Source organism: Puma concolor, chromosome A2 (genome assembly GCF_028749965.1).
Source record: "Puma concolor isolate L17-30 chromosome A2, mPumCon1.1.hap2, whole genome shotgun sequence".
Classification (NCBI taxonomy): Eukaryota; Metazoa; Chordata; class Mammalia; order Carnivora; family Felidae; genus Puma; species Puma concolor.
Window position 1 is genome coordinate 24,637,732 of NC_141668.1, and position 27,939 is coordinate 24,665,670.

At 51.1% G+C, this 27,939-nt stretch overlaps 1 protein-coding gene across 8 annotated transcripts; it reads right to left on the minus strand.

The window, feature by feature from the left end:
• Nucleotides 1-65: 65 nt before the first annotated feature.
• On the minus strand, nt 66-27,935 carry CCDC136 (coiled-coil domain containing 136). Of its 8 annotated transcripts, XM_086690742.1 has the most exons (19): nt 27,787-27,935; nt 26,895-27,002; nt 24,805-25,053; nt 24,653-24,727; nt 20,170-20,493; nt 17,207-17,318; nt 16,474-16,642; nt 16,091-16,231; nt 15,590-15,748; nt 15,155-15,325; nt 14,360-14,545; nt 12,523-12,717; nt 11,807-12,034; nt 9,859-10,359; nt 9,300-9,521; nt 7,895-8,173; nt 6,903-7,202; nt 4,959-5,065; nt 273-386 (listed from the first exon to the last, which is right to left on the minus strand). In XM_086690742.1, exons 1-18 carry the CDS (start codon nt 27,860-27,862, stop codon nt 4,964-4,966), a joined length of 3,597 nt encoding a protein of 1,198 aa, XP_086546868.1. In that variant the 5' UTR covers nt 27,863-27,935; the 3' UTR covers nt 273-386; nt 4,959-4,963. The 8 variants fall into 8 exon arrangements, with proteins under 8 accessions (XP_086546859.1, XP_086546876.1, XP_086546893.1 ...); XM_086690733.1 differs by lacking the exon at nt 4,959-5,065 and having other exon boundaries at nt 66-386; XM_086690750.1 differs by lacking the exons at nt 4,959-5,065; nt 24,653-24,727; nt 24,805-25,053; nt 26,895-27,002; nt 27,787-27,935 and adding an exon at nt 21,412-21,542 and having other exon boundaries at nt 66-386.
• Nucleotides 27,936-27,939: the final 4 nt, after the last annotated feature.

The window sequence follows — 27,939 nt, forward strand, 5'->3', positions numbered from 1 at the left end:
GGGAACTGCTCTGTTCTGGTTGTGTTGTGAGGTGTTTCGCAAATAAAAGGCCACAGAGTCTGATGTAATTAGGTTGATATTTAATTACACGGAACCCAGGTTCTTATACAAGGCAGGAGATGGCAGCCAGCAGCTCCCCATGACCTTTCCAGCCTGGGTGACTGAGGCTGAGGAGATGGGGACACACGGGACACACGGGTGGGGTGGGGACTCTGGCACAGTGTGAGGGCAGCGGCCGCTGGGGATCTGCCCCCGAGGCTGGCCCAGGTCTGCCATCACTCCGTGAGGCAGAACTCTGACTCCTGCGGTCGCATGTTGGGTAACACATACAGAGCCACAGCCGCGATAGCCAAGAACACGATAGGCTTCCACATCCCAAACATGTTCTGTGGGGACCAAAGACAAATGGTGAGTGCCCAGCCTTCTGAACCCTTCCCTAAGCCAGAGGTTTCCCTGCCTACTGGCGCTGGAGAGACATCAGGAACCTCCTGGTCCGGGTCTCTCTCACTTCCTGGGTGACTGGTGAAGACAATGCAGTCCTAGTCCCGGCAGCACTAGGTATCTGGAACAACGCTATGTGTATCACCTGAGGTGACTCCGTGTATTCAGGCCCCACGGAATGAAGAGAATACCCGTTCGTGTGTGTAGAAGCCAGCTCAGGAGCCAGACTTCAAAGAGCATCCAGATGGTTGCGATGAGAAAGGATCAAGCGCCGTGGCAAGAAAAAGAGGGTAAACTGGGCCCTCTGGGGAAAGCGGAAGTGCCTCACTGGCTTTATACAGGAGAAATGAACTCGGTCAAAATGGTAAGACTGAGGGGAAATAAAGGGCGCACCGTGGAGTGCAGGCAAATATGAGGTTCAGAGGCAGCCCAGACCTTTTGTGGAGAATGCTGCTGGTTTGAGAAAACTCAAGGAAGCCAGTCACTGGCCCTGGGCGGCAAATGCCAGGGTCCTGAAAACATCCCCGGTCACCAGTGTGTTGACTGACTTCCCGAGCATGTGCCGGTGCACTGAGGCTTCCAGACTCCACTGACCATAGCAAATCCTGCTGGTTCGTGGGACAACAAAGAAGCATCATTTAGGGAACATGAAATCCTGGACAAGAAAATACATACTTAGGAAATAGTTTCTATTTTTGTTACTTTTTCTTACTGCATTACTTGAAAGACAGAATTTGGGTTTTGAGTCATAGCTATGGTGTAATAACAGAAGGATGATTTTAGGTAAGAACTGAGTATAGCCCATTGATCCTAAGAAAGCATTTGCTTAGAGAATAATGGATCTAAGAAGAGGATTTTAGGTCAACTATAAAGAGCAAGATCTCTCACATTTGTAGAAATAGTTACCAAAAAGAACAGAACAAATGAAATGGAAAGCGAAACAATGCTGGAAGCAGATACAGAGAGTAATTTATGTAAGAAAATAACTGGAGGGGCGCCTGGGTGGCTCAGTTGGTTAAGCATCCAACTTCAGCTCAGGTCATGATCTCACAGCTCGTGGGTTCGAGCCCCGCGTTGGGTTCTGTGCTGACAGGTCAGAGCCTAGAGCCTGCTTCAGATTCTGTGTCTCCTTCTCTCTCTGCCCTCCCTTGCTTGCTCTCTCTCTCTCTCTCAAAAACAAATAAACATTAAAAAAAAATTAAAACAAAAAAAAGAGAACTGGAAAGGAAGCTAGGAAAAATATGTACATGCTCAGATGCTTATATACTAATATATACTGCTAAAAACGTCAGTCGAGGGGTGCCCGGGGGGCTCAGTCAGGTAAATGTCTGACTTCAGCTCAGGTCATGATCTCACAGCCCCACATCGGGCTCTCTGCTGTCAGCACAGAGCCTGATTCAGATGCTCTGTCCCTCTTTCTCTCTGCCCCTGCCCCACTTGCATGCCCTTTCTCTCAAAAATAAATAAAAACATTAAATACATACATATGTCAGTCCCATGTTCTTGAAGGAGGACATTTATGGAGCTGGACCCATAAATGTGAACTGGTACCCTTTATATCAGTCAGAGGCAAGTTCCAGACTGGCTGAGTGGAGGGCTGGTAAGTCACGTCAGGCTTTCCTTTCAGCCTGGGTTACTAAGTTGACAGATCAAAGAAATGGTTTTGGACTTTACTGAGACATCTGACAGATTTTCCATGATCTTGGGGAGACTAGGAGGAAATAAAAGTAGGGTGCTTGCACAGTTTGCTGTGTGACCATTTGTTAAGTGACCAAGGAGCTAGATAAAAGAGAGCCTGGAAAAGACAACACTCCGGAGGCTCGGCCCTCACTTTAATGTGTGCGAACATATGGAGGTGGGCTGGTCACCCCTGAGGAGGGTGTGGAACTGGCAGGGAAATGGGTAATTTGAAACCACAGGGTCAAGATTAAAAAAAGAAAAAAACAGGGGCGCCTGGGTGGCGCAGTCGGTTAAGCGTCCGACTTCAGCCAGGTCACGATCTCACGGTCCGTGAGTTCGAGCCCCGCGTCAGGCTCTGGGCTGATGGCTCAGAGCCTGGAGCCTGTTTCCGATTCTGTGTCTCCCTCTCTCTCTGCCCCTCCCCCGTTCATGCTCTGTCTCTCTCTGTCCCAAAAATAAATAAACGTTGGAAAAAAAAAAAATTTAAAAAAAAAAAAAAAAAAAGAAAAAACAGGGGCACCTGGGTGGCTGAGTTGGTTAAACATCCGACTCTTGATTTTGGCTCAGGTCATGATCTCAACGTCGTGAGATCGAGTTCTGAGCTGGGCATAGAGCCTGCTTAAGATTCTCTCTCTCCCTCTCCCTCTGCCTCTTTCCTGCTCGTGCATGTGCTCACATGTTCTCTCTCTCTCTCTCTCTCTCTCAAAACCAACCAACCAAACAAACAAAAAACTTCACAGATTACATCAATGGACTATACCTAATAGGGATGAAATAAAAAGTTCTGCCTCAGATCCAAAAAACCAACTGCAGGTAGAGGATGGGGGGAGGATGCTTAGCACATGCAACATGCAAAGGAGCTCTGTAAACAATACATGCAGGAAGTTAACAAGGTTTGATTCTAGTTGTCAAGAGGGCTAATGCGATTGGAAGCTGTGTGAAGACAAGCGTGGGGTCTTCCTAATTACATGGAATCAACCAAGGAAAACTGCTCAAAGTAAGGAGACATGGTTAAGGGGGAAGCAGGACTGGAATTCTATCTGTTGCTAATATCAGTCTTTAGAATCCACCTCACAGCTCGGTGGCTGTATTACTTGGCCTCTCTATGCCTTAGTTGTATTACATATAAAATAGTAAAAGCTGCCTCATTGGGTTGTTGCAAAGATTAAATGAGTTAATATACATAAGGTAATTAGAACAGTGCCTGGCACAGAGCATGTATTATGTTAAGTGTATTTCTTTTTAAATTATCTCTGTGGTGTTTTATCATTTATGAAACACTTTCATAAACATGAACTCAGGTGATTTTCACATTAGGAAGGCAGAGATTTTACTGTCCTTTGCTTTTATTTGAAGAAATTAACACTCTGATTATGCATTTTGCCTACTGGGACTAAGCGGTACGAGGCAGGGACAGACTTGGCCAGGTTCTCTGACCACCTGTCGGCCACGTTCCTACAGTACTACACTCAGCTCCTGGACGGGGAGCTGCAGAGTGAGGCACAACCAGGCTCCCCAGAGCACCCTGACACTGGACTTCCTTCCTCTCACTCTGCTTGGGCCTGGCTGAGGTGGAGAAAGGTTACGGCTGAGTGCTTTGGGTCTCCTCCCCTAGGGACTGAGAAATCTGGATGTGGACAGAGGGAGAACAGGCACAGGGAGAGACCCTGTCACTAAAGGAGTTAATAACTGGAGTGCCTTAAAGACGAGGAAGGAGAAAGGAAAAAGAGGGAAAAATCTGAAGGGAAAAGGAAGGAGGAAAGTGCTACCAACATAAGCTTCAGCTGCCACCCTAACCTGTGCATTAAGCCAGCTCCACTCCATTTGCAGGGGTGAGAAGGGAAGGGGAGGTGTGGTGGAGGTGGGGGGGAGCAGGAGAAAGGAGCCAGAACGGACCAGGAGAGAACAACTGATGGGTTCTGAAGACAGGTGGAACCCTAGGGCTCTACCTTGGGCCCCAAGACCACAGTCTGCCTCCTAAATTTGGTATCCTGTTGACAGACCAGATTACATGGACCGCAGCCGAGTGGAAGGTGCCCAGAATATGTCAGCCTTGGTGCCCTGAGAATCCTCGCACCTCATTCTTTTCACCAGTACCACTTTCTCTCCAGAAAGCCTGGCTTGGGAAGCCAATTACAATAGAACCTGGCCCCCAAAATGGATAAAGAGAGAACTATAAAACATTTCCTGGCGTTCTTGTTCTGATTTTTCTGAAGACCAGAAGTCCCAAAGCAGAGAACTTCTCAGCAGAAAGCACATAATATGGCGGGGGTTCTGTTCTACTTTCACCATGTTTGAAGGACAAACTGAGGCTGCCCTCCTCCAAATGCCCCTGAGAGGGGGTTTAGGATTAGGGTCGGGGTTGGTCACAGCTCTCCAGAACTCCTCTCTCACTCAATGGGGGAGGCAGCGATTCCTTACTTTGCCGTCCTGGGTGGCGACAGCAGTCGAGAGCTTGGCTCTGGGGCTAAACAAAGACAAAGAGCACCCAGGCCAGCCTTGCAGGCAGACATCAGCTCATCAGAAGTGGTCAGGCATTTCTGAAAGTGGCAACAGTGCTGGGATCATCCCGAGTTTTCCCAGCCAGAAAACAGAAACTCAAGCCATGTCAGCGATATGCATTCCCACTCGCTGTGTGTTAGGAAGACGTGCTCAGGGATGCTACGGGCTTTGCAGTAGCCCAAGGAGAAGCCAGGGCGAAAACTCAGCCCTGAGTAATCTGTTGTCAGAGGACTAAAGCAAGAAGCAAGCAAGCGAGAGAAAAAGGAAAGAGGAGAGGCCAGGGCAACCTGCACCCCCCCTCTACCCCTCAGGAGGAGAGGACTCGATACCAGTACCTGCGTTAGGACGACGTCTCGGCCCACCAGCACCAGAGCAAAGCCGATATGACCACCAGGCCTACGAGAGGCAAGGAGAAGATGGGGGGCTCGGGGGCAGGGGATGGCTGCGACATATCAAATGAGAAGGAAGCACGAGGAGAGGCCAGGAGATGAGGGGTGGTATAAAAAGACATAAACGTATGAATCCAATGGATAATGAGGATGAGAAAACAAAGGGAAAAGAGAAAGAGATCAAGAGGTTAAACAGGTAGCGAGGGCAGCCGCATCTCCTCTCTGCGCCCGGGCCTGGTTCTTCCCACTGGCGGCCTGCGGAAGATGCAAACCTGAACGGGTTAAGCAGCTGCTTAGGTCTGAATCAGGTGGTGGGTCGTTTCCTGGCTTGTCATACCCCTCTCACATCTTGTCAAGCAGGGGTTATCTGCACTAGACCTTTCTTGCCGGTCAGTAACTCTGGAAAAGTGAAGCTCCGAGGGTAAAGCTGGGCTCTCCAGATGAGGAGGATGCACACTTCTAGGTCACTCAGGGAAGAGCCAGTCTCCTGCCAGGCCACCTGTCCCTTTGTGAGGCCACATGTTCTGGCTGCTCTCCACCGAGTCTCGGTGTTCTGGGCTCTGATCCCTGTGACCCCCTAGGAGTCTAATGCCGTTGTTGTGAGACAAAATGCACTAAACCAGGCTAACAGTGGAGAAGTGCTAGTTCTTTGACTGCAACAATCTTCCAGAGAGAAAGTGAATTTGCAGGTAGTATCACACATGCCATCAGATCTGCCTGCAAAAGATGCAGGACCTAGGAGGCAAAGGGACACCTCCATATGTAGCCAACGAGGAATGTGCTGGACTTCAAAGTACAAGAATCCATTTTGACATTTAGAGATGTGGCACCGAAGACAAGGAAATCTAGGAGGTTCTGACCCATCGTGTGGTGGAATACGATGAATTCAAAGAAACAGAACACTGGGGAAGAGGATGCGGCTGCTCCTACTTTTTACATCCTAAGTAATGGTTCTCTGACACAAGGTCAACAGAGAGCTGCACGCTGGGTTGTGAGCCAGTGCTGACAACTGCTGAGCTACCAGAAAATTCCAGGTAGCCTTAGAGCTGACTGGGATGTCCCACCACAAGAGACTTATTTTCTTCCCCTGTGTTTAGAGAGATGGAAAGAGCCTGTAGTGCAAACCAAGGACTTATTCAGGAAGTACTCACTCTTCAAGGAATCAGAGTCCCCAGTTCCCTCAACCAAGGCAGGAATTCAGCTGGTACATTCCTGTACAGATGTACCAGTAGTTAAAACACAGAAACACTTTTGTACAATTGGTAAATCACCCAGGAAACTCCCATCCCAACTTCTCAAGATCTAGCAACTAATTTGGTTAGGGCTCTGGCTGCCCTTCCTCAGACTGGTCAATGCCCCTGCCGTACAGACTGAAATATTCTACTTCTGACCACCCCCAGCTCCCCACCTCATGCCCCTGTGATATACGGAGCCCGCAAGCAACACCAGCCTCCCCACATCCCTAACAGCAACAACAGAGGTCAACCTCATAGGGCACCCTGGGGAAGCAGGACAGAGCGACTTGCCCAGGCTGACAAACAGCCTTTAGATCTCACACCATCCGCGTTCTCAGCGCAGCGCTAGATGAAGGGTGAAGAACCCTCCTGATGTAAGGAACAAGCGCTACCACATAGATGAAAGGAGGTCAGACTGCAATGAGCCCACCCTGGTTTCCAGAAAAGGGATCTTTGAGACCCAGGTCCACAGCAGATCGGTCTAAGCCTGCCATCTCCCACGGAGAGACCGTCCCCGCCACTCCCGGCTCATCTCCACTGTCCCTGAGCGCCACGCCTCAGGGCTTGCCGGCTTCTCCTCCTGCAGGAGTCCATCCTCGGGCACCTGAGCCCGACAGCCCACTTCCCACCTGATCCAGTCTTGGACTGCGATTACCTTTTTGTTTTCAGAAAGCTTGAGGGGGCTGTTTTCCTCTGAAGCTTCAGGGCAAGCGTCGTCACTCTCATCTTTGTTGTCTTCTTCCTTGCCCCCCTGCTCTTGGGACTCTTCATAAGCCCCCTCTTTATCTTCCGTGGGCTTCACCTTGGCAGGGTCTGATGCCTGAGAAGCTACTTCCTCCCAGGACTCCTGCTTCGTTTCCTCTTTGGTTTCCTTCTTTCCCTCCTCCGTTTCCTCTTTTGTTAGATCATATAAATCCGTGTGGTTGGCCTTGTAGTAGAGCACCACCTCCAGACTCTGCAGGGTGGAGGCAGGGCAGGATGGGGGCTGCGGTTACCTGTGAAGATGACTCCCTTCACGACTATCTCAAGAGCACCCTGCTTCCCAGCATGTCACGGTGCGTGAGCAGCCCCACGTTCTGGTACCAGGTCTCTCCCTGCGCATAGTGTGGAGGGCAGTCATGCCCAGCCTCGGGCCCCACACAGCCGTCTGGCCACTGGCCATCGGCCATCTCAGACAGCTACCACAGCTACATTCTTGAGCTCTGTCCCTCGACTGCTACTTCCTACCCCCGCAGGGCAACTGTGACTCCTATTTTACCCAATCCTCTCTCACTTATTTCCAACTGCTCTGAATAAATTCCTCTCTCTTCATCCATTTGGTCCCTCTCTTGGGCACATAACCCAGGAAGAAAAGGGGCCCCAGAAGATTGGGCTGAGCTTGTTGGAGCAGTCGTCCAACCCAGGGGCGATGAGCCTTGGGGGCTGTGCCTCCAGGTCGAAGTGGTCTGTATTCCACTCCCCTTAAAAAACTTCACCGGAAAAGGGAGTACCCAACTGCTACCAAGAGGGAACTACTCTTAACACGTCAGAGAGACCAGCAGCTTCTCTACAAATACCTCACCTGGTCGAAACGGTGGTGCAGATGATTCTTCTTCCCAAGGTCTCCCCTGCCTCTCTGCTTATCTGGGCACTAGGGTTATCACTCACCTTCTCGTCCTCACAGTTGTACTCAGAGCCGTCCAGGCTTGGTTTGGTCACCTTTTTATTTTTAACCCCGTTGGCATTTTTGTTCATATTCTTATTGCCGTTTTTTCCCTTGGTTTCTGTGGCGACAGAGGACCTCTCCTTGAGCTGGCGCAGCTCCTCCTGGCAGCACTGCAGCTGTCCCTCCAGCTGCTCCTGCACGGCCAGAAGCCGCCCCTGCTCGTCCATGCTGGCCTGATACTGCAGCTGCAGCTCCCGCAGCTTGGCCTGCAGCTCTTTGATCTGTTGGTGGCGGAGCGCCAGTCACCCCCAGCACCACCCCCTCGGCCAGCCTGTCATCTTCACAGGTAACCTCAGCCCCCATCCTGCCGAGACATTCCCCTGCTGAGGCCCTCGGGGAAGTAGGCGAGAGAGGGAACATCAACCTGCGGAAGGCGGGCCTCTAAAGCGGTTCCGCAAATAGTTTCTCTCTAACCTGAGGCCCCTGCTGATTTACCTCTAACATCTTCAAAAAAGGAGGATTTAAATTATGTTTTTACTGTGACCTCTCCGGGGAATAGCTAGAGGGCTACCCCTTCTGAACCCCAGGACTTTATTACAGACACCTGCTTCACCCAAGCAAGTTCTCGAATAGGTACAACTGCCTAAGACACCGTGTTCTTGTCCACTCCACAGAGTGTACCTGGGCTCCAGTGCCTCGCCCCGGAAACAGAGGCACATTCCAATCCTGCTCCCTAACCTCTGGTTTCATCTTTCCCGACTTCTGGCATCACAGGCTCCTTGGTAGGTAGCGATACTAAGCAACCTAGGCCCACATGCTGATTGCTCTCTAGACTCTCCCACGCATATACAGTGAGCCCTGCTGGACTGCGGACTGCTCTAGGACAGAAATGATGCCTTCTGTCCCATTCCTCATGGATGCAGGGCACCTTTCTGCATTATAAGAGATCCAAGGCCTCTTTTGGCATTATAAGAGATCCAAGGCCACCTTTTGGCATTATAAGAGATCCAAGAGGAGGCAAGGCTCTGCCCTTGAGGTGCTCACAGTCTAGTTGAAGACACAAGACCAATACACCCAAAAATAACTCAAGGTGAAAAAAAATACAACTCTATAGAAGTGCTCTGGGACACGGCAAAGGAGAAGAGTGGTAAAAGGAAAAAGAGAAAAGTTATTCTGAGAGTCCTGGTGAGTAAATCTCAGGACAGTGAGCACCTGAGGAATGTCCGCCAGTGACGCAGCAGACTGCCCAGCTTCCTGGGATTCAGCCCCTGCTCCGTTCCTGGGAGCGAGAGCAAGCAGTGAGCTCCTGGTCCTCTTTCCTCAGCCTCTCCAAAATGGCCAGGACCTAGGACCTCCTCTGGCTCTAGGGGCTCCTAGAAGAAACCTTGCCTCCCAGACGGCCGTTACCTCGTTCCTGTCATTTGAGGAGGCAACAGGCTTCTCGCGGCTTTCCAGGCACTCCTTGAATTCCTTTTCACAGGCATCCAGCTCTTCCTTCAGCTCCTTCTGCCGTTCCAGCAGCTTTTTCATTCGCTCTTGCAGCTGGTCGTGTTCCTCCTGGCTGAGCTGGTACATGGCCTGCACTCCCTGCAGCTTGATCAACACCTTGGCCACCATGTCTTCACAGCGCTGTGGAGGGTGGGGGAGTAACGTCTGCACCCTGAGAAGCACCTGCCCTCCGCCCGCTCTCTTTGCTAGGCCTTTTTGTGGGTACAGAATAATGGCCACAAGGATCTGAAACTGCCCTGGGGCGAATTCTGTACTTCTTCCCACGAAGCAGCAGCACTGTGATGGCAGCATCTCCATATCAGACACATGGAGCACCTCATTCATTTCCAGTGAGCTACCCAGCTCACCTCCGACCCCGCTGCCCACCTCACTTCTTGCACCTTTCCCTGATGGACTTCTCTCTGAATAGGACAAGAGCCTTCTGTCCCTGTGAGACCTCTCATCTGGCTACTTTTACCTCTACATCTTCGGGCTCAGCAGGTTCATCCTCAATGCTGCTGACGTAACTCTTGTAACAGGTGTCAGAGCTACTGCTGCTACCGTAACTCTTCTTATAGGTGACGCTGCTGCTGCTGCTGTAATTCCTATCACAGGTCTTGTGGGTACTGGTGCTGCTGTCGTAGCTCTTGAGAAAGCTCTCATCACTGGCCTGGGTGCTACCGTAACTCTTGTGATAGCTCTCGCTGTCATCAACGCTGCTACCGTAGCTCTTACGATCGTACTCGGTGCTGGCGGCCATGCCGCCGTAGGTCTTCTGGTAGGACTCAAGGCTCCTGTTTACGGAAGGGGACTGGACTTGGAGCAGCTGCATCTCTTCCAGGCAGAGCTGCAAGTCGGCCTGCAGCCTCTTCCGCTCCTCGAGGAGCCTGCCCTGCTCCTGCTGCAGTAGCTCCTGCTCGGTCTGAGTGCTCTCGTACAGCCCCTGCAGAGCCTGTATCTGGGCGATGATCATCTTGGACTGCCAGGAGTGGGCGGGGGGGAGACATTGTCATTACTCTAGACACTGCCACGTTTCTAGCTGCGCCCCTCCTGGGGCAGACATCTGACAGCACACTTCAGAGGCCTGCACACCCACACTCCAGTCACCACAGCCTAGGTCTTCAACAGCCCCCAGCTACTGGCATGTGTCGGTTTCTTGCTCACTGGGGGGAAATCCCCCCAGGGCGGCTACTCTGTGATTTCTGGGCTCCTGTTTCTGCTGGTTTCTAAACTCTGGTTTAGAAACTCTCCTGGCAGCAGGGCTGAGTGGGTAGCAGGAACACTCTGGCTCCCTCCCCTCCCCTCTTCTCAGTCAGGATATACCCATTATCCTGATCTTGGGGCTCAGTCCCCTCCCCTGCCCCCAAGTCTAAAATCAGCCCTGGCCTTGAATTGAGCCTACAAAGAATTCCTCCCTCAGCAGATGGGGACCTGGAATTAAGGTCTCACTACAAGGCCCTGTACCTCCTGCCCCAATTCTGAATCTGGCCTCTGGGCATGTTTCCCAGGCCCTCTGGGCCTGGCTTCTTGGCTGCTGATGCCCAGGATGAGATCTGATCAGTTAAGGAAATATTTTATACCTGGTTCCTGGTCTCTGTGTTACCCAGGCTGAAATCTGATGCCCCTTGAATCTGACCAAATCTCAGCTTGGACTTCTGCAATTCCCTTGTTCTCCCTATCGAGGCTAATATTTGAATGAACAGATCTAGCCTAGATTGAAACTGTCCCCCTGCTCTTCCTTGCCCACCCTGAGACCTCAGACCAAATGCAGCCCATAATCCTGAACAGACTTATGTGGAACTCTCCACCAGCATGACCTCAGAGGCGTGACCCCTTCCTGGTGCTTGAGATGCATGGATTCTTTGGTCCAACCCCCCTCGACGTGGCTCTTATTGCTACCAAAGTTTTCATGAAGACAGTGTGGTCAGTAGCAAGAATGCCACATGTTAGGAATTCTTCCCTCGGGAATGAATGGTCCCAGATCTGTCTCACGCAGAATACCAACATAGGTTTTGGTCACTGAAAAGTGGCACTGGTCAATTATCAGCCGGCTTATAACAAAAGGATGACACGCTTAGAGTCAGTCTCAAAGAATCCAGACAAATACTAAGCTGATATTATAAATCTGGAAAATGGTATGCTGGAGGGGCCGCATCAAATTATCAGACGCTTAGATTCCCAGGTCACCTGGTTCTCAGTGTTGACATCGCTTCGATTAGGCACGTATCTGATTGAGGTCCTCAGGCCGTAGCTAAAGCCACATCTTAATGAGCCCGTGGGTGGTCATGGCTGAAGAAGGACAGAGCCTCAGTCTCATTCTTACTTCTGGCCAGACAGGCCTTCCTAACTCTGACCCTTCCACGGAACCCTCTTCCCTACCATGCTATCGTCCCCAGAACTGTCCCCCTGCCTCTTGTTCTGGTTACCTTGTTAGGACCACACTTGGAGGACTTAGACAATTTGGAATCATCGGGATTCTTGAAGACTTCCTGGAAACGAGCCTCTTTGAAAAGATGTAGCTCTTCGTGCAGGTCTGACTGTTCTCTGAGCACACATTCTTGATTCTGTACCAGTTTTTTCTGCTCTTCCTGCATGCCTTGGTAGAGCAGCTGTAGTTCACACAGGTCTTGTAACTTTGTAAGCAGCTCCTGACTCTGTGAGGCGGTGGGAAGGAAGCGGGCAGGAACTGTGGAGGCCACCTGGGAAGACCCGTGCCTCCTTCCTGCTGGGCACCCCTCCCTTGGGAGTCTCTGAGTGGTCTCTTAACGGCCATCTGGGACGGGGTCAGGGTGGGGGAATGGCTTTTCTATGGAGACCTGCTGGCTGACTAGTCACGATCTCACAAGTCTGCAGGTATTCTGCAGTTTACAGAGCGCACTCGGAGTAAGTTTTCTCCAGATGGACTAAAACTCTAAATAGAAAGCTGGACAGGTTTCAGGGCACAACGCGTATTTTAAGCTTTAAAACCCTAATCGGCTAGAGTGAACTTTCTGGCTCGAAGAGATCGGTGACCAAGTAAGGAGTGGCTGATTCAGAAAAGGTTCAGTCCCCACCCTGTTCTTTTTCCCAAGTACAGTCGCACCTGGGAAGCTTCTCAAAGCAGCCTCTCCATAGTCAGCAGCCGTCCCCTGGCTGGGGTTACCTTACGGAAGAGACCAGCTCTGGGGAACGGGAGCGGGAGCCTGTGCAGCTCTTCTTGCAGCCGGCCCTGCTCCTCCTGCATCCTCCTCTGATCCTCCAGGAGCTCGCACTGCTCCATCTGCAGCTGCCCCAACTCCTTCTGGCTGGCCTTGTACTGTTCCTGCAATTCTGTCAGTCTGGATAGCACTGTGTCACACTGTGGGTGGGGCGGGTGTGGACGGTGGTTACTCGGACGTATTTCTCGGCACCGTGCCTAGCAGAGCCCTTCCGTGCTCTCCTGCCTCTTGTGGCTCGCCAGGGGCTCCCTCCCCATGCGGTCCCCTTGGACTGACCGTCCCAAGCCACGTGGCACCCATACGGGTTTAGACACCGAACGGGAAGCCCCAGCGGGCCGCTCAGAAGCGTTTGGCTGTGCTGTAAATTCTGTCTCCCGGTCCCCAAGAGTCCTGTGAGGGGAGGGTTATCGCCGCCCCTCCCTTCCCATTTCCCCACCTTCCTTTCCTTTGGCCCTTCCCTTCGGTGCACACTGTTCTCCCGCCCTGCTGGGAGTTCTAGTTCCCGTCACTGTCACTATCCCCGGTTGGTTTTATACCTAATTATACTTCTTACCAATAAAAACTTCACCCTATCTGTCCCCATTCTGTTTTCATAATCAGCTTTTTAAATCTTTAGAAAAATACGGGCGACTGCTGAATTTGGGTTGAGAAGACTAAATTATCCCATGATTCCAAAAACCCAAACCTTCTAATACCACACTCATCTCATTGCTGTTTCAGGACAAGAGGAAAAGCTGCCTCTGTGTCAGCGTGCTCCTCCCTCCCCACAGTCTCAGTCTCTTCTACTAGGAGAGGAGGGAATGAGCAAGTCGTGGACAAGCTGGGCCTCTAGACTGAGTAGGAATGGAAGAAGGAAATGTGAGCCTGGGCACAGAAAGGCAGGCAGACTGTTGGAGTGGCCCACACAGCCTCCCCATTCTGTGTCTTCTGAGGCCTTTCTCTGGGGACACGGCCTGCTGCTGGCAGAGGAAAGAGCCACCGAGTCATCGGGCACAAGGTGACCTGCTCCACCAGCTTTGGAGAATCTTGTGCCTTTTCTCCATCACGTTTTAACACCTTCCATTTCCTATCAGTGATCAGGAGCTGAAAGTGCTCAACACAGGGTAACTGAGAATGACCCGCATTTTACACACTATGGAAAAAGAAAAAATGAGTAAAGAAGGCCTTATTTATCACTACCATGATTTATTACTAAAGGAGGTGAGAAAAGAGCAGTATTCTGTTCAATTTAAAGAGAGTAAAACTCAAGCTTAGAGAACTTCACTATTCTGAAGTCACAGCATAAACCCTGGGAGAACCTAGGTCCTTCTAATACCCAATCAGCACTCGGGGCACAAGACCGTGTCATCTGACAAGAACATCTGCCATCTGCCTGAGAAAACTGGACCTTCCCTTTCTAGGTCCGGTGATAAAAGTTGTGTGGAGGGGCTTTTGTGCATGTTCTTCTCCACAAACGATAAGATAATATATCACTACAGTTTGAAGAACAAGGTATAAATGTCTACACACATGGAATCAAGTGCAAAACCTTCAGGTGTTCAGACCGGATGCAGCTATACTGCTCCTACTAAGCTGTGGCTTGGACTCAAAGTCAAGATCAAGGCAAACTGTTTAAAAGTTACCAGCATGAGACTCTGCCTCTGTTTCCTGCCTTGCATGCTCAGCTGTGACTGGACCGGGAGCTCAGCAAGCCCCTTGGTTGGATGACTTCACTTCTGCTCTTACACCTCCTTTCTCCAGAGGAAGTACCCAGGAGAGCTCACCTCTCTTAATCACAATTACCTTATTAGCACATTTCCCCTTGTCCTCTGGGATGGGCTTGGTGGTCTTGAGCTCCTTCAGCTCCTGCTGGCAGAGCAGGAGGTCCTGCTCGAGCTGATCATACATGTGCTTCTGCCGCTCCAGCTCCTCCTTGCTGGACTGGTACAGCCGCTTCATCTCCTGAAGCTGGGTGTGCATCTCTGCGTTCTGGGGTAGGGGAGGCAGGCCCCGCCATCATCCCAGAAGCCCCTGCAGCTGCACTCTCTCCTCTCAGAAAGGGACGAAGGGATCCTACCCGGTCCCTTCCAGTCCCAATTTCATCCCAATAGGTGCTACCCAAGATGGACCAGACCCTAATGGGCTCCACACAGAGACCTTCTAGGGCTTCCTTTTGGGGGAGGTGGGGAAAGAAAGAGGGCTTCCTTTTAATAGGCTGATTTTCTGATTTAAAAACAAAGGAAGCTGGGGCACCTGGCTGGCTTAGTTGTTTAAACGTCCAACCCTTGATTTAGGCTCAGGTCATGAGCTCACAGGTCTCTCATCTTTCCTTCTCTCTCTGCCCCTCCCCCAGTCGCGCTCTCTCTCTCTCTCTCTCTCAAAATAAATAAACTTTAAAAGAAAAAAAAAAAGGAAGCTGAAAGCACCATGACCTTCTGAGATTACCTTTCTACTAAGCACCTCGTCCCCGCCCCCCCCCCACAACCCCTCCAATGGCTGTACCACAGAACTCCTACCATGCCCCCTCCTCCTCGGTAGTATCGCTCTCACAGAAGACTCCACCTGGCTACATTCTCCCTCACCTGGAGTTTCTTTTACCTTCTCACTGCTCTCCTGGAAGGAGGCCACGACGTCCTTGAGGCGCTGCACCTCCGCCTCATGGTACCGCAGGTCCCCACACAGTTGTCGCTGTACGTCCAGCAGCTTATCCTTCTCGCACGTGATGTGCTGGTACTGGAGCTGCAGCTTCTGTAGCCGGCACATTAACTCCTGCGGGGGAGGGGGCTTTGGGCAGCACCTCTGGGATCCTCAACCCGCTCGTTCTGCCAGAGTCCCTCTAGGCACGGACGGTCTAAGCCCCGACTTGTCCCCGCCCCCTGCTGTCCTCTCATCTAGTGCAGTACTCGAGAGCGGCCGCAGGGTCACCGGGCGCTGCACAGGTGGCAGCGGCACTTACCGTGACTCTCTGCTCTGGTCCACCTGCCCCAAAACCTCTTAGCACCTAAGTCGCCCCTCACCTCCTTTTGTTGTTACCTTCTCACTCGGGCTTTCTACGGCTGTGGATTTCATGACTTTGAGCTGCCGGAGCTCAGTCTGAAGCTGTAGCTGTGCCTTCAAGAGCTCATTCTGCTCGTCCTGGCTCGCATCATACTTTTGCTGAAGGGCACAGAGTCTGGTCTTCAGCTCCTCGTTCTGTGGTGGGAGGATGTGGGTAGCACAGTTACTCTCAAGAAACAGCAGACCCCTCTACAGACCAGTTTGGTTCCTTTCCAGACGCAGACACCTTGACGAGCTCCCACGGGTCTATGGTTTGGTTTCTTCTCTGAGGCAGACACTCAGCGATGACTGCCATTTCTGTAATGTGATGCCAATGCTACGTGACTTCTCCAACCGGTCTCCAGCAGACCGTACCCTTGATCGCAGGGCAAGAGGCAGCAGAGCACAGCCGTGCTCTGCGTTCACCCTTCCCTGATGCAGCAACTCCACGTAGGCCCTTCTGCCCTCCCCAAATGCCCTTCCCCCAGCCGTGTTTACCTGGGCGGCATTGTGGGAAGTCTGAAACCGAAGCACCTCATTCTGTGCACACTTGAGCTCCCTCTGCAGCCGCTTCTGCTCCTCCTCACTGGTCCGGCGATGATGCTGTAGTTCTTGCAACTCACAACACAATTCCTTACACTGGGCAGGACATGGAACGGAAGGGCTGATTGAGTATAGGTTCCACAGGCACTTTAAGAAGAGGCTTAGAAGAATATGGTATTCTTTTCACTGAAATATTTACATCAGGCAAGGCAGCGAGATGCCAGAGCGCCACCGCCTGCCATAGCACATGCCTCCTTTGTCAGCCCTATGCCTAAGGAGAGGTCTCTGCCACAGGCCAGGAGAGGGTAAAAGAGGCAGAAAGGCGCCTGTCCCCCTACCTTGTTCTGCATGTCATGCATCTGCTCTTCAGCTCCCAGAAGCTGTTGTCGCAACAACTGGGTTTCAGGGTCAGGTTCTAGAAAATCCATTTCTGAAGTCTGAGACTCTGCTGACATCGTATTCTTTACCATTTGGGACTCCAGCCACTTTTCTGTTGCTCTTCGTGTCCTGTAATCCAGAACCCCAGAGCCATGTTTGGGAAAGTGTTCTGTCTGGCATCGCCTGCCAGGTGTGCTCGGTCCTGATGTCTTTATTTTAGGCAAAAGATGGTAAGAGCCCTCTCTTGTGATTTATCTCCCAAATGAACGTGCTGAGCAGGTGAAGAAAAAGTCCTAGCACCTCAATCAAGGCATGTTTGGCTCTGGGAGACCTAAGAGTTCTAGTCCAGTTGGGCTCAAGGCCGGGCCTCGTGTCAGGCCAGCTCCAATCTGGAGGCCCTACACCATTAGACGCAGACCACAAAGGAATCATTTCTGATCTACTCCAGGGAGAGCAAACCAGACCCCAATTCCCAGAATGAAAGAAAACTCAATTTTAGGACTTGAGTGCTGAGACAGTTGGGTCCCCATGCCTGCTTCTAGGCAGCATCCATACCCTTTGGACACCATGGAAAGGACCAGCTCTCTAGGAGCAGAGGGACATTCATTAGCCTGGCATCTGCCTTCACCGACTCTATGCAGGCAAAAGCCCAAAGCAGGGTCCTACGGAGCCCCAGCAGCCTGCTGGCTGTACCTCTCACTCTCCAGATCAGCGAGCTGCCCCGTGAGGCTGCTGTTGCTCTCCTGCAGGGCCCGGTACTCCTCGTTCAGGAAGCGGTAGCGTTCCCGCAGTTGCTGCAACTCTTCTGCAGAAGACAAATGGAGAGATGTGAGATCCTAGGGGGAAAGCGCAGATGATCAGCCCCCAATTTTCCTGCCTCGAAATCTGACAGCTTCTCTTTTTCTAAAGACAGAAGAGACACCACATGCAGCGGCTTAGAAGACAGGGCCCTGAAAATTCCACATTGCTTTGTGTCTTTGTCCTCTTGCAGGTAGCTGCCCTTCTTTGCACCTTCCCAGATCTGCCTTGTGTGTCCATCTTCAAAACCCCAACCAAGGTAGTCTTGACATTTCAGGAGCTCATGAAGGTTTTAATTGAGCTCCTGGATCACTGGATTTCAAGTTTCCATCAAACTGTTTATGATTACCTTCCTATTACTCTTTTCGTACAAAAGCTGAGGGACGTGAACTGCCAGATGTCACACTGCCAGTCCTGGCCTTTCAGAGACAGCCCAGGCATCTTGAACATTCTTTCACTTACTTCACCACCACACTAAATACACTGGACTGCATGCAATCAAGAATTCTTTCTAATGATCTTTTATCTGCTGACAGAAGAGCCCATCCCAACCAGACCCACATATCTTCCTCAATCATCAGCAGAGATCTGGTTGAAATGTCGCAGAACATGTCCCTAAGTACCAGGAACCAATACTTTCTAAAGTTACAATTATACAAACACCTCTGTCTTGTTTTTTCGTGATTTAAGAATTATTTCTCTTATGGGGTGCCTGGGTGGCTTAGTTGGTTGAGTATCCAGCTTTTGGTTTTGGCCCAGGTTATGATCTCATGGTTCGTGAGTTCGAGCCCTGCATCGGGGCTCCGCACCGACAGTGTGAAGCCTGCTTGGGATTCTCTCTCTGACCCTCCCATGCTTGCTTTCTCTCTTTCTCTCAAAATAAACTTAAAAAAAATTTTCTTTCGGGGGTACGCCTGGGTGGCTCAGTCGGTTAAGCGTCTGACTTAGGCTCAGGTCATGATCTCATGGTTTGTGGGTTCAAGTCCTGCATTGGGCTCTGTGCTGACAGCTCAACGCTTGGAGCCTGCTTTGGATTTTGTGTCTCCCTCTCTCTCTGCTCCTCCCCCACTCACGCTCGGACTCTCTCTCTCTCTCTCTCTCTCAAAAAAAGACATTAAAAAAAAGTTAAATTTTTTTAATTCAAAAAATTGAAAAAAAAAAAAAAGAATTACTTCTCTTAGAATACCAACTCCCCCGATATTTAAAGAATATTAACTTGCTCTATTAGAACACAGGCCTATCTTACCTATGTAAGATTCAACACCTTGAAATTCACTTCTAATGTCCCCTCTTTGTTCCAATCAAAACTCCTTAGAATACTGCAGATTACCACAGAAGGAAGGAAACTAATCTTTAATACAAGGCAACCACGTGCTAGGCATTAGACTTGATGGTTTCAGCCTCAGATTCAGTTACTGTATGAGTACTTCAACATACAAGGCATTTCATTTAATCCCAAAAATAGCACTATAAGGTTTTCTTTCTCTTTTTTTAAAGTTTTTTTTTGAGAGTGTGCACGTGCGCATGAAAACACACACACACACACACACACACACACACACACACACACACAAGTACGTGGGGGAGGGGCAGCGAGAGGGAGAGAGAGAATCCCAGGCAGGCTCTACACTGTGCAGAGCCCAATGCGGGGCTTGAACTCACAAACTGAGACCACGACCTCAGTTGAAGTTGGACGCCTAGCCAACTGAGCCGCCCAGGCACCCCTAAATAAACTTTTAATTTTACAATAGCTTTAGATTTACAGAAAAATTGCAAAGATAGTGTGAAATTCCCTGGGAGAGTTCTCACCTCATTTCCCCTAACGTTAACATCTTACCACAGTACATGTGTCACAACTAAGGCATCAACAGATTTCTCTCCATTTGTTCTAAGGTCCTTTCCCTGTGCCAGGATCCCCTATGGCTGTAAAGTTTTATTACCCAACATTTTTACAGACACAGAAACTAGGGTTCAGAGAGGTAATAACCAAGCCAAGTTCATCCCGCTAATTAGCAGAACTGAGATTCTGAATTCAGCTCTGTTTAACTTTGACCCAAGCTTTCCCACTGTGCTGGCCGCCCTCTCCTGGCACCACCAGTCCAAAGGCTCTTCTGAGAAGCTTGTTACAGCTGGGAAAATTTGCAGTTCTTTGATTCCTTGCTGATTGCCTCTGCTTGACCTGGCCTAATACAGGGCCTCCCATTATACCCAGATCATAAATCTAGCCTCAGAATAAAGGCAAACTCTCTGATGTCATGAATCCTAGCAACTAGCTGGGAGACTCATTGTCTGAAAGCAGAGCTCTAAGCTTTTTAGTACCTCATGTATTACTGGAAATAACCTCTTTTCCTCTCCAGCTGTCTTGGGCTCTGATTTGTTGTCCCCTAAAGCTTCTACATTGGACAGGGCTAAAAGAGCCTAAAATTAGCAACCTAGGACCTGGGAGCAGGACTGGAGGCCCCCCATAAAGCAGTCCAGGCAATCATCATGATGCCAGAGCAGCAAGAAGTTTCCCAAGATGACAGGCCCCTCATCCTCCCATCCTGGAACTGGAAACTTTCTCAGGAAGGGCCTTCCCACAGTCAAATCAACAAACGTCCAATGTCTCTCTGAAGAAGAATTCTCAGGGTACATCTCCATAGTGCTATTTCTTATACCACCACTGACTGGTTGTGTGACATCTGGGTAAGTTTTTCTCCCTTATAGTTCTCCCTTTCTCCCTTAAATTCAACCTGGAGGTTTTTTCTAGAGGTTCCCAATTCATGGTCTAAGACTACCTTCCACCATCATCTTCTTGCATATAACTCTCTCTGCTTGACTTTACTGACAGACCAGGAAGAGGGTTTGGCCTCTCATACCTTGCATCTCAGAGAAATCTGAGACACTTAAACTATTGGATGGTTCAGAGCTCTTCATTTCCATTTCTGCACGGAGGGAGGTGATCTCCATTTCATACTCTCCCCGAATGCGCTCCATGTCATCGAGTTCATTCTGCATCCGGCAGAGATCCTCCTGCAGGGATGCTATGTCACTCTCGTGTTCAGTCGCGGAATCCTCTGCTGCTTGCCGCAGGTTCCGGATCTCCGCCTGGGCTATGTGCAACTCCTGTTCTATTTCCTTAAGTTCACTTTCTTTCTCACGCTCTAACAGGGAAATCTCCTCTCGTAGAGACCGCAGCTCACCTGCAAAGTCCAAAGGTTGGGACGGTCAAGAGGAGAAGTAAACTCATCTATCGTGTTCTAGAGGCAGAAAGTAAAAGGCAGACTTATTTATTATCTGGAAACTACTTTCAACCTACTCTCTAGCACATTAGAGAAGTATAGCTTCATCTGATATGGAATAAAGGGAATACCTAAGAAGAGTGAATGTAGTAAGTAAGGTGCAGTAGAAAGGGAGATTTTGAGGCCTGGCACCAAAGCAACACCTTAGGCTACTGCAAACAAAAAGTATTAGGTGCGTCTACATTGAAGACCAAAACTAATTGACAGTATTTTACTGATGCACCTCGTCTTTCCAAAAATTCCCTGTCTAAAAAAATGTACACAGACTATTCTCATCTATTCAGTCTGGAACCTTAGACATTACAGAGCCTCCGAGCTCGCATGAACTGCCTGTGGGAAGTAGTGGCCCCCTAATAATGTACAGAGTTCACAGCTGAAATTAAAATGCAGGCTCATCACATGATAACCAAATATGGCTATGACCTTCACTTCCCACTACATCCTTGATGTTAGGGTTCAAATTTCCCTTAGGTTCCCCTCTGGGGTCTGGTCCTAAAACGAACAAACAAACAAACAAACAAAAAAACCCGCTTTCTCAGATTCACTGGAGAATGGAGAAAGGTCTCCCTCAGCCACGAAAGCTCGCAATTTGGAGCATAAAGGGACAGGGCCTGTCCACCGTGGAGGGCCAGGGTTTGCAGGCCCGAGGGGGAGGAGCTTATCCAAAAGCTGGGCGGGGCGGACCCTGGCTGGGAGTTGGAAGGGCCACACCCGGTTTCAGGAGAGGTAGAGCCCGTTGCCAGGGGGCGTGGGACCTTTGGGGCGAAGCCGAGAGCCTGGGAACCGGGCTGCGGGGCAAAAAAGTGGGTTCCTACTCACTGGTTATGGCCTCCATCTTGTCGGCTCCCCCGCAAGAGGTCTCTCTGGGGGGCCTCCCGCCGCCGGCCGGTCCCGGCCCCCGCGGGGCTGTGGCGGCCGGAACGGCCTCTCGATACCAGCTACCTCTGAGGCCGCGCGCGCCCCCTCTTGGCGGAAACGGGCAGCGCGCGTGCGCAAGGACGGCCTTTATTTTCTGCCGGGGGGGGGGGGGGGGGGGGGGGGGGGGAGGGGGGGGGAGCGGCGGCGGCAGGGAGTTGAGCGTCTTCTTCAGACCCGTAGCCCCTAGCTTGCTGGCGCGTGATCCATTGCCCAGTTGGCAACACCCTAATGAGTGAGGAGTCGCTACAGAACTCGTTTCCCCAAGTAGTTGCCTGCCTGCATCTCTACTGACTTCCGTATTTGCAAGGAAGTATGTCCCTTCTCCAAGCAAAGGCCTTTTTCTGCTCTACTGGATCGTTTCCTTCATGATGCAAACATAATCTAGTGTAGTGGGTCCTATCTCAAACAAACAAACCAGACTCTCCCTTGACTTTATTTCCTCTTCCCTTATTTCTTTGCTTCCCTTCAGAGCATGACCACTGTAACTATCCACACTCTCTGTCTCTACTTCACCTCCCCTTTCCTCTTTAATCCCAATCCAATCAGGCTCAGTCCTCACTGAAATATCTCAGAGCCCTCCATCTTGCCAAATCCAATGGCCAGCTTATTTGATTTAGCAACTTTTGACACAGTTAATTATTATCTCTTTGAAGTACTTACTGCTCTTGGTGTCCAGGACATGAAACGCTTCTGTAGTTCCTCCTACCTCAGTCATTTTTGTTCATATCTCCTCTACTGGACCTTTAAATACTGGACTATCCTTGGGACTGGGCCTTTTCCTCTTCTTTCCATATCTCTCCATATGACGTCATAGTGATGTCTCAGGGACTCAAATGCCATATATACGCTAATGACTCCCAAATTTATATCTCCAGCCTTGATTTCCCTCCTGGTTCTAGATTCATATATCCAAGTGCCTTCTTAACATATTTATTTAGATATCAATAGCCATTTCAAACTCAACACACAAAAACATGTCTTAAATGTTTCCCCTAGCCCTCAAACTTGTTCTTTGCCAAGTCTTCCCCACCCCAATAAATGATAGCACTGTCCAACCAGTTTCTTAAGGCAAAGTCATCTTTTGTGTCTCTCCGATTCCCAACCCCATCCCCATGCCCTACCCCATTCAATTCATCAGAAGTCCTGAGGGCTCCACCTTCAATATAAGACTCTGCCATGTCTTTTTACTATATAGTACTTAGAATGAAAGCCAAACCTCTCAGATGGACTCCAAGGCCCTTTGTAATCTGGCCTCAGCCTGCCTCTCAGAACTGTCTCTTACCAGGGTCCTGCACATGCAGTCTGCTTCAGCCATAGTGACTTTTGTTCTGTCCTTCAAACACGTGACGCTCATTCCTACCCTTGAGCTTTTGCAGTTGCTATTCCTTCTGCCTGGTATGCTCTTCCCTCAGATCTTTCTCATTATTTGGGTCATAGCTCAAATGTCATCTTCTCAAAGAGGCCTTTTCTAACTGCCCTATCAAAAATCAATCCCCCAGGGTGCCTGGGTAGCTCAGTCGGTTGAGCGCCCTACTCTTGATTTTGACTCGGGTCACGATCCCTGGGTCGTGTGATTGAGCCCCTCGTCGGGCTCCACATTGATCAGGTAGCTTAAGATTCTCTCTCTCTCTCCCTCTGCCCCTCTCGACTGCTTGCATTCTCTCTTTCTTTCTCTCTCAAATAAAAAATAATAAAGTAAAATAGAATAAATTCCCAACTCACCCCATCTCTCTATATCATATTGTTTTTAACTTTTTTTGTTTGTTTTTATTTATTTTGAGAGAGAGAGAGAGAGAGAGAGAGAGAGAGCAATCGGAGGAAGGGCAGAGAGATGGAGAGAGAGAATCCCAAGCAGGCTCTGTGCCACCAGCATGGAGCCCAATGGGGGGCTCGAACCGAGGCAAACCATGAGACCATGACCTGAGCAGAAATCAAGAGAGTTGGACACAACTGACTGAGCCACCCAGCTGCCCCTCTATATCATATTGTTATATAATCTTCCTAGCATTTATTGCTACCTGAACTTATATTATTTATTTTCTGCTTCTCCCCCATTAGAATGCACTCTTCATTAGGGCAGGGATCTGGTCTGTCTTGTCCATAGCTTGCCCTCCAAGTATATAGGCACTCAATAAATGAATGATAAACAGATAAAATAGCCTCATTTTACTGATAAGGAACTGAGTCTCAGAAAGATAAATGTGATTTGCCAAAGATCCCAAAGCTTGTTACATGGCAGAACTGGACCCAAGAATCTAGGTTTTCTGAGACCAATGTTCACATGCTTTTCCCCGTGCAACACATCTCCTGCCATTTCTCTCCTTTACCTTCTCCCCATTCATTGTCCACTTCCCTGCATCTACCTTGGCTTGTATCTTTCCCTTCTCTTTTCCTCCCCTTCCTCCACCTTTGCTTGCTGCTCTTCAGGCCTGCTTTCCGGCCTTCCTTTTTTCTCCATTTATATTTTTCTTTTGGTTTGATTTCAGTTCTCCCTGGAGAGTCCCTGCTGTTTTCTAGGGCAGCTCCCCTAAACCTTCTGGAAGCCCACAGAAGTAACAAAAGCTCCTTCTTTATTTGGTGGTGCAGTGGAATGTGGGACACCTGCCTTGCTGCTTCCCAGAGACAAAGCGATGTGGGCGTTAGAAGAAAGGGATTTAGGGCCCCAAGCTCTGGTCCTGGGAAGCAAGAGAAACCTTCTCATCCGCTTCCCTTAAAAGATGCAGCGTCCCTTCCAGTCACTTCTCATTGGCTCACCGCGCTTCCCATGGTGTCCCTGGAGGGACAGGGAAAAGCAGTCTGGTTTGGAATTCAGCCCTGATTACCTACCCCCAGACCTGGAGAGCAAAGGAAAAGGGATACAGGTGTGATGGGAGGAGTCTGGAGGAGAGAAAAGGGAGAGTGTTAGCCAGAGAGAGAAGATGTGAAGTGGGAGGGCAAGAAAGGGCAGAGAAGGGCAGAAGAGCCAGGCAGAGATGCAAAGAACATCAATTAAGAAAAGAATGGAGAGAGAGGAGGAAAAGGTGAGCATAGTAAGGGGAAATGAGGAAGAAGTACTGAATTAGTTTATATTTGTCTGCTAATGCTTCAGCCAACCGCTCAGGTGGACGGCCGCCTCCCCTCCAGTCCAAGTGCTGGGAATTACCTTGGAGCTGCTGGATCTGCTTGGTGAACACCTCTGCCTGCTGGGCACTGGCCAGCCGTTCATCCTCCAGGAGCCCTGCAGGGAGAGGGGGAGCAGACGTGATCCTGGGATCCAGCGAGCCCAGGCCCTCTGGCCCCATCCCGGACACTCACCCTGCAGCTCCAAGGAGTCATCCTCGTGCTGCCCTGCCAGTTCCCGGGTCTCCTCCAGCTCTGCCACCAACTGTAGCACCTGAGCCCTCAGCTCCTCCAGCTCCGTCTCTGTGAGGCTCAGTCCCCGGTGCTTGCTGGCAGACAAGGAGCCCACACTGCCACCTTTCTGCGCCTGCTCTTCCTCTTCTTCCACCCCTTCTTCCTCCTCTTCCTCTTCCTCCTCATAGAGAGCTGGGAGCAACACTTCCCCTAGGAGAGAAACCCATCCCACCAGGAGGTCAGAGTCAGCTTCCTTTCCAGAGTCTTTTGAAGGCTCTCAAGCTCATTGTCCCAGGGCAGCGATGGTATCATAGTGCCACCTGCTGTCCCCCAAGGAGCTCCTGGGCTCGACCTGCACTCGTGATGAGTCCTCAGGTGCAAGGGTCAAATTTGGAGGTAGCTCATCTCCCTCCCAGGCCCTTTCGGGACCAGTATCATACCAGGTGGCCTCCTATTACTGTCTTTGGGCAAACTGAGCAGCTGGGTGCTGGCAGCCATGTGAGCTTGTACAAGGACACCTGCTTCTTCCAGACCTGGTGGTCTCTGTGGGACAAGTACTCAAGAAAGGATTCAGGGCGCCTGGGTGGCTCAGGGGGTTAAGCATCCAGCCCTTGGTTTTGGCTCAGGTCATGATCTCACAACTCGTGAGTTCGAGCTCCGCACTGGGCTCTGTGCTGACAGCATGGAACCTGCTTAGGATTCTCTGCCTCCCTCTCTCTCTGCCCCTCCTCCCCACCCACCCCCCACCCCCGCCACCTCTCAAAAATAAATAAATAAACATTTTAAAAAAGAAGAAGAAAAGATTCAGACACTGGGTGTGTCTTTAGGCCACATGGGGCAAGAGTTACAGTTTGGGGGGTTTGTCCGGTTAAAAAAGTATCCAGGTGGCTTGGGAGAAATTAGCCTTTCCATAGTAAGAAAGTGTTGCTCTCAGTAGGCAGAGAAAGAAAACATCTGGATGAAATGATTCTAAATGTTTTACTGGACAAACCCCGGGGCCCCTTCAAACGTATTCTATCATAAAGCCTTTTTGAAAGTTTCCGCAAGGTCCACCTTCCTTATCTCTGCTGAGTGTCAGGAGGCCTCCCCCCTCCCCAGGTGCTGTAAGTGCCCTCCTCCCCTGCTGACCATAGGGCAGTTTTCAGGGGAAGTCTGAGGTTGGACTTGTGTGGAAAAGAAAGCCTGCCATTTTAATGAGCCAAGAAACTGGGGTGTACTGGTCCACAGCCTCTGGTTGGCGAGTACCCCCTCTTTTGCTGCAATGCAGTTCCTTGAAATAGCAAAATTTTGTCTGGATTCTGATTATTTGCTTTGTTTTAAAATTCTGAATCCCTGGCCTTACTTACAACAGCAGCCTAAGGTTCATCTGGAACCCCTTGCATCATCTGTCACCTTTAGGGGAGCAGGGTTGCCCACACAGTGTGCGTAGGGGCCTGGGGACACTTCACAGGAAGTCCTGGAAAATGGAACAGCATCCTTCCAGGGGCCTGGAACTGCCAAGTCACATGGGTGCAGTGGTGATATGTGAGTGTTGGGAGGTTGGCCTTCTCACCTGCCCCCTTCCAGGCAATTCTTTCAGGCGGTAAGGGATGCTAGAGAACCAAAGCCACAGGCTGACATTCAAAGTGAGTGGTGATGGCACCAGAAAGACAATGCTGACTTCACAGGCTCACTTCCTTGCTTTTCAAAAATAGGAGACAGCTTGGGATCTGGGTCGGGTGGCAGTGAGAACAAACCCCCTGCTGAAAGGCTACTTCAAAGCTGCCCAACGAGGCCTCTTTCTCTGTCTGGCAGCTCCCCCATCCCCCACCCCCGGGAGGAAACAACCTGGTTAGCCGGTGATTAGGGCCCCAAAGGGAATGCACCCAGAGCCTCCCCTCAAAGCCTGACCCCAGGAGGGGTCAAACTCAGCCCTGAAGGGTAGAGGGGGCTCAGGTGAGCAGGAGGAAGGGCTCTGTCCTGGCTAAGAGTTCTGGGGGCCAGATGGGGGAAGGAGGAGGGAAGGGAAATTGGCTGAGGCGAGAGAAAGAACGCTTTTTGGGAAAACTCACCCTCCATAGCTTGCATCCCCCGCCGCTCCAGGGACCCCCAGCGTTGGCCTTTCTTCCTCTCACAACCCTCAGACACCTCATAGGAGCCTAAAGTGGTCACTGTGGGTCCTGTAAGCAGGGAGAGAGGAGGTACTGTGGGAATGTAGGGGGGCTGGGACTGGGGTGCAGGGCAGAGAGATGGGGACGTGCCTTCCAGCCCTCTGGAGCCCTGGAGTTCTAAATCCCGGTGGAAGTGTTTGGCTCACTTGGCCTAGCCTGCGACTCCCCTCCCTCAGCCACCCCTCGAGCTGGGCCTACGGGGACCCCGCCCTGCGCTGCCCAACCCCCTCAGCACCCCCTTTCCAGGCTCCTCTCCCTGCACAGACAGAAAGGGTGTGTGCCTCTTTAGCCAAGAGGGGACAGGGAGGAGACCGGCAAGGATGGAAGAGAGGGCAGGAACCTGGGAAAAAGAGGCTGAAATGGTGAGGTGGTGCGGGGAAGGGGAGGGAGGGGTTGCGGGGTGGGGGGTGGGGGCGTGTGGCAAGGGGATCTGGGCCGGAGCCGCTCCCCTCCCCTCCATTCTCTCACTGGACCTCGTCCACCCCACCCTCGCCCTGCGCTCAGACGCCTTTGGGGCGGAGTGGGTGCAGGGTCTGGGGCCCCCAGGGCTGGGCAGTTGGGGTGGAGAGGGTTCAGGGCGAGGGACGACCAGGGAGGATGAGGCCGGTGTGGGGAAGACCCGCCCGGAAAGATGGAGATCGGGCCCGGGTGGGGGGCAGGATGGAGGGAGGAAGACAGGAGGGAAAGGTGGGAGCAGCGGAGGGAGGGGGGGAGGACGAGGGGGTCTGGAGGGAGGAGAGATGGAGAAGAGGAAGGAGTGGCGGTGGAGAGGTGAGGGAGGGGCGGCTCTGACCTGGGCCGGGGCAGCTCCAGCCCGCGGCGCCCGCGGCGCCCGCGGCGCCCGCACCGGCCCCGGCGCCCGCCTCCATGGCCGCTCGCGCCGCCGCCGCTCGCGCCGCCGCCGCCCGGAGCAGACGCCGCAGCCGTGAGGCCGGGCGCCCGGAGC